Source organism: Sitophilus oryzae, unplaced genomic scaffold (genome assembly GCF_002938485.1).
Source record: "Sitophilus oryzae breed Bouriz unplaced genomic scaffold, Soryzae_2.0 scaffold_494_pilon_pilon, whole genome shotgun sequence".
NCBI lineage: Eukaryota > Metazoa > Arthropoda > Insecta > Coleoptera > Curculionidae > Sitophilus > Sitophilus oryzae.
The window spans coordinates 967,647-971,171 of NW_022147078.1; the positions used below are offsets into that span (position 1 = coordinate 967,647).

General features: G+C 31.0%; 2 protein-coding genes across 5 annotated transcripts; one reads left to right on the top strand and one right to left on the bottom strand.

Annotated features, from left to right (window-relative positions):
• LOC115886658 (ras-related protein M-Ras-like) lies at nt 1-1,529 on the bottom strand. 2 transcript variants are annotated; one of them, XM_030905906.1, is made up of 5 exons: nt 1,418-1,529; nt 1,090-1,359; nt 878-1,031; nt 657-819; nt 1-565 (listed from the first exon to the last, which is right to left on the bottom strand). In XM_030905906.1, exons 2-5 carry the CDS (start codon nt 1,283-1,285, stop codon nt 473-475), a joined length of 606 nt encoding a protein of 201 aa, XP_030761766.1. In that variant the 5' UTR covers nt 1,286-1,359; nt 1,418-1,529; the 3' UTR covers nt 1-472. The 2 variants fall into 2 exon arrangements, with proteins under 2 accessions (XP_030761766.1, XP_030761767.1); XM_030905907.1 differs by having other exon boundaries at nt 1,090-1,353; nt 1,418-1,506.
• A 99-nt stretch (nt 1,530-1,628) lies between these two features.
• On the top strand, nt 1,629-3,074 carry LOC115886659 (ras-related protein Ral-a). Of its 3 annotated transcripts, none has more exons than XM_030905910.1 (4): nt 1,629-1,877; nt 2,094-2,449; nt 2,516-2,690; nt 2,770-3,074. In XM_030905910.1, the coding sequence occupies exons 2-4, from the start codon at nt 2,136-2,138 to the stop codon at nt 2,884-2,886; spliced, it is 606 nt and encodes a 201-aa protein (XP_030761770.1). In that variant the 5' UTR covers nt 1,629-1,877; nt 2,094-2,135; the 3' UTR covers nt 2,887-3,074. The 3 variants fall into 3 exon arrangements, with proteins under 3 accessions (XP_030761770.1, XP_030761768.1, XP_030761769.1); XM_030905908.1 differs by having other exon boundaries at nt 1,639-1,877; nt 2,067-2,449; XM_030905909.1 differs by lacking the exon at nt 1,629-1,877 and adding an exon at nt 1,878-2,039.
• Nucleotides 3,075-3,525: the final 451 nt, after the last annotated feature.

Below are 3,525 nucleotides of genomic sequence, written 5' to 3' on the forward strand. Positions count from 1 at the left end.
TGTTTTACTCAGTATATTTATCACAATAAATCTACATATATAAAGAATTACATATACATATATTTTAGCTAAACATACTCGATTAAAAATAAGTTTAACCATTTATTTACACATTTTAAAGCAAAACTTAAAATTTTAACAAAAAAATTAAAAATTAGGCCTAAAATTTTCACTTGGAACGCTTTGGTACTGACGTGTATAATAAACAATTACAAAATAGTAGTTAATTCCTTTTTAAGGGTTTTGTAACGCATTTTTTTAATTACAGTCTTTAAACAGAAGAGAATAAAAATATTTAGGCAAAAGTTCGTTAGAAAATATAACAAACAGAGAGCGAAACAGTCTCTTTACCAATATACCACATTAACAACAACAACAAACATGAATCTACATCAGAAATTCATGTTTTCTTCGTAGGCTCACAACGAAATAAAGCGTTTTACAAACATATATAAATTAATAAATATATATTTTATATTAGTATGCACTTGGCACAGCCCTGCATTTTATTTTTTTTATTTTTATCACTGTCGTTCTGTGGTTGATTCCTGATTATTCTCACCACCTAAAATAGCCCCAAAATATAAACACAATCCTTTGAGTAAAAAAAGGAAAAAGTACACACTGCCATCTTTTACTAATCTCTCTATAGTTACCTCATGAAATGTAGCGTCTATATTTAGAGGAGGATCTTTAGCACTGGTTTCAATATAAGGAATTCCCAATTTATGTGCCAATTCCCTTCCCTGTTCTTCAGTAACTTTTCTTAAATGAACCAAATCAACCTTATTCGCAACTAGAAGCATCGGGTATGTGTCCCTACAAAAATATACACATTTATACATATCAAAACAAGTATTTTTCTAAGAATATATACCTGTCTTTCACTCTTAAGATCTGTGTGTGGAAATGGGTGATGTTCTCATAACTATTCTTGTCGGTTACTGAATATACCAGCAAAAAACCATCACCCTTTCTCATATACTGTTCCCTCATCGCACTAAATTCTTCCTGGCCAGCTGTGTCAAGCACTATAAAACACAGAAATATAATTCGTTCATGAAAACCAAGCAAAAAGTCCCTGTTTACCGTCAAGCATACACCACTGGCCATCAACTTCAACATGCTGCATATAACTGTCTTCAATTGTGGGGTCGTAATCAGTTACAAACAGTTTTTGGAAAAACTGTATCGTTATGGCACTTTTCCCCACACCACCATCGCCTACCACGACGAGTTTAACGGTGGGCAAGTTGTCCGTAGGGGGTTTCGTCATGGCTCTCATGAATTCGGCTTTATTTAAAAACTTTCTTCAGAAATACAAAGACAAATGTTACCTTGATTTAAGTAGGCCTAAAACTAAACATTGCATCAATTATGTTTATCGATATACAACCAGGAGTTAGAAAATTATTACCTATGCATCGTTATAGTAATTAAAAGTTTGAAAATTATATTCTTCTTGTTCTTAGATTTTGGAAAAAAATTCGTTGTTTTTGTTTGACGTAAAAATTGACATTTCCAGAGACCTTTAAATGTCAATCATTTAAAATACTAAACATATATTGTTCTCTTTTTATTTTATGAAGTTAAACAGAGATAAAAATCGTCGAATTGTCAATGTTTTCGTGACAGAGAGTGACATAAACAAGAGTTTTCTTCACTTCCATTATTGCCAAATTTATATAATCAATATAATAAAAAGCGTCATAAATAAAACAAAAAGTCTACAATTAGAAATTAAACTTCATTATTTTGTAATCTACAGGGTAAATTTTGATTCAAAGAGCTGAAATCTTTGTACGGTAAAATATTATTTATCCAATGAAGAGGATTCTAAAATAATCCGACAACACTGATGTAATTCCAGGAATTTTGTGAGTATGATTTCATGTTAAATGTCTTGTGAATCAGGTTTTTCTTGAAGTAAACATAAAAGCAAACAGATTTTATACCTGTTCGTTTACAAAAACAGCGTTAAATAATTAATTTTCTCGTTAACTGGCCCAGTTTTAACGAGCGTTGCGTGTTTAATAATAGTAATTTTAAATACTGTTAATTTTAAGGTCACTGACATAAATAAGTGCTTTTAGAACACGCCTTTTTTCGTTCTATTCACAAACAAGCCTAGAAAAATGTCGAAAAGGCCTGCCGTGCAGCCAGCCCTCCATAAAGTGATTATGGTAGGCAGTGGAGGTGTTGGAAAATCCGCCCTAACCCTTCAGTTCATGTACGATGAGTTTGTTGAAGATTATGAACCAACGAAAGCAGATTCTTACCGAAAGAAGATCCTCCTTGATGGTGAAGAAGTCCAAATTGATATTCTGGATACAGCAGGTCAGGAAGACTATGCTGCTATTAGGGATAATTATTTTAGAAGCGGAGAAGGGTTTCTGTGTATATTTTCGATTACAGAAGATGAAAGTTTCCAGGCTACTCAAGAATTCAGGTGAATATAGTGTTTTTAAAGTCTTAGACATGTGATTCTGTGAAATAAACGTCTTGTGATTTGCAGGGAACAGATTCTTCGAGTAAAGAATGATGATAACATCCCCTTTTTGCTTGTTGGTAATAAAAGCGACTTGGACGAGAAAAGGAAAGTTACTTTTCAAGAAGCTCAAGACAGGGCTAATAAATGGGGGGTTCCTTACGTAGAGACATCGGCTAAAACAAGGGAAAATGTTGATAAAGTAAGTTTTTGAACACTGTTTATTATGTTTTTATAGATATACGAGAATTTTAGTACGTGATATATTTGATTTTCTTCAGGTTTTTTACGATCTGATGAGGGAGATCAGAGCAAGGAAAAAAGATGAAAACAAGACAAGCAACGGTAGAGGAAAGGACAAAAACAAGAAAAAGAAACTAAAGTGTGTAATTCTTTAAGAAACAAAGTTAGAATGGTCTCGAAAAAAAAAAGGCAAGAAGTCTACTTGTAAGCATTTAAGAGATATCCAGAAAAAACGGATTTTTCTTTTACTGTAAAGATATTAATATAAGCTTTATAAGTATTCATGTAAATTATTAATTTTTTATTCAATCGAAAATAAAAAAGAATTATAGGGAATCTTTAATATTCGCCTCAGTTGAGTCATGATTTATTTTTTTATCACAAAATTATTTAATTCTGTTGTTATCTAACCAGAGAGTGATAACATAAATGTAAATATATAGCGTCACTTATGAATATTTTTAGTTTCGAAAAATGTAAAATGGCGTGCAGATACAAGTTTGATTGTCGTTTCAAAGGTTACCTTGACACCATTTTTCTTTTCCTTTTTGTTTTATATAGATTTTTTGGCTAACACTGCCATTATTTTTTCTATTTAGCTCCTGCCCAGAAAAGATTTTTTTAAATATTGTAATATTTTTATTTTTGTATAAAATCAAACGGTACTTATTTTAATAAAATACCAAAAATTGCCATACTAATTTTTCTGGGTAGACTTATTGAAAAAAATAAAAATTTGATATTCAAAAAAAGCACTGAATTTTTTTAAGCCCAGTCAAAATTATATATTTTTT

What these genes read in the sequence shown, in the direction of transcription:
- LOC115886658 (XM_030905906.1), bottom strand. Translation starts at nt 1,285, where the DNA reads ATGAGAGCCATGACGAAACCCCCTACGGACAACTTGCCCACCGTTAAA. An exon ending in ATCTTAAGAGTGAAAGACAG is followed by an intron (nt 820 to 877) that starts GTATATATTCTT and finishes ATATTTTTGTAG; the next exon opens with GGACACATACCCGATGCTTC. An exon ending in TAGACGCTACATTTCATGAG is followed by an intron (nt 566 to 656) that starts GTAACTATAGAG and finishes GGGCTATTTTAG; the next exon opens with GTGGTGAGAATAATCAGGAA.
- LOC115886659 (XM_030905910.1), top strand. Translation starts at nt 2,136, where the DNA reads ATGTCGAAAAGGCCTGCCGTGCAGCCAGCCCTCCATAAAGTGATTATG. An exon ending in CAGGCTACTCAAGAATTCAG is followed by an intron (nt 2,450 to 2,515) that starts GTGAATATAGTG and finishes TGTGATTTGCAG; the next exon opens with GGAACAGATTCTTCGAGTAA. An exon ending in CAAGGGAAAATGTTGATAAA is followed by an intron (nt 2,691 to 2,769) that starts GTAAGTTTTTGA and finishes GATTTTCTTCAG; the next exon opens with GTTTTTTACGATCTGATGAG.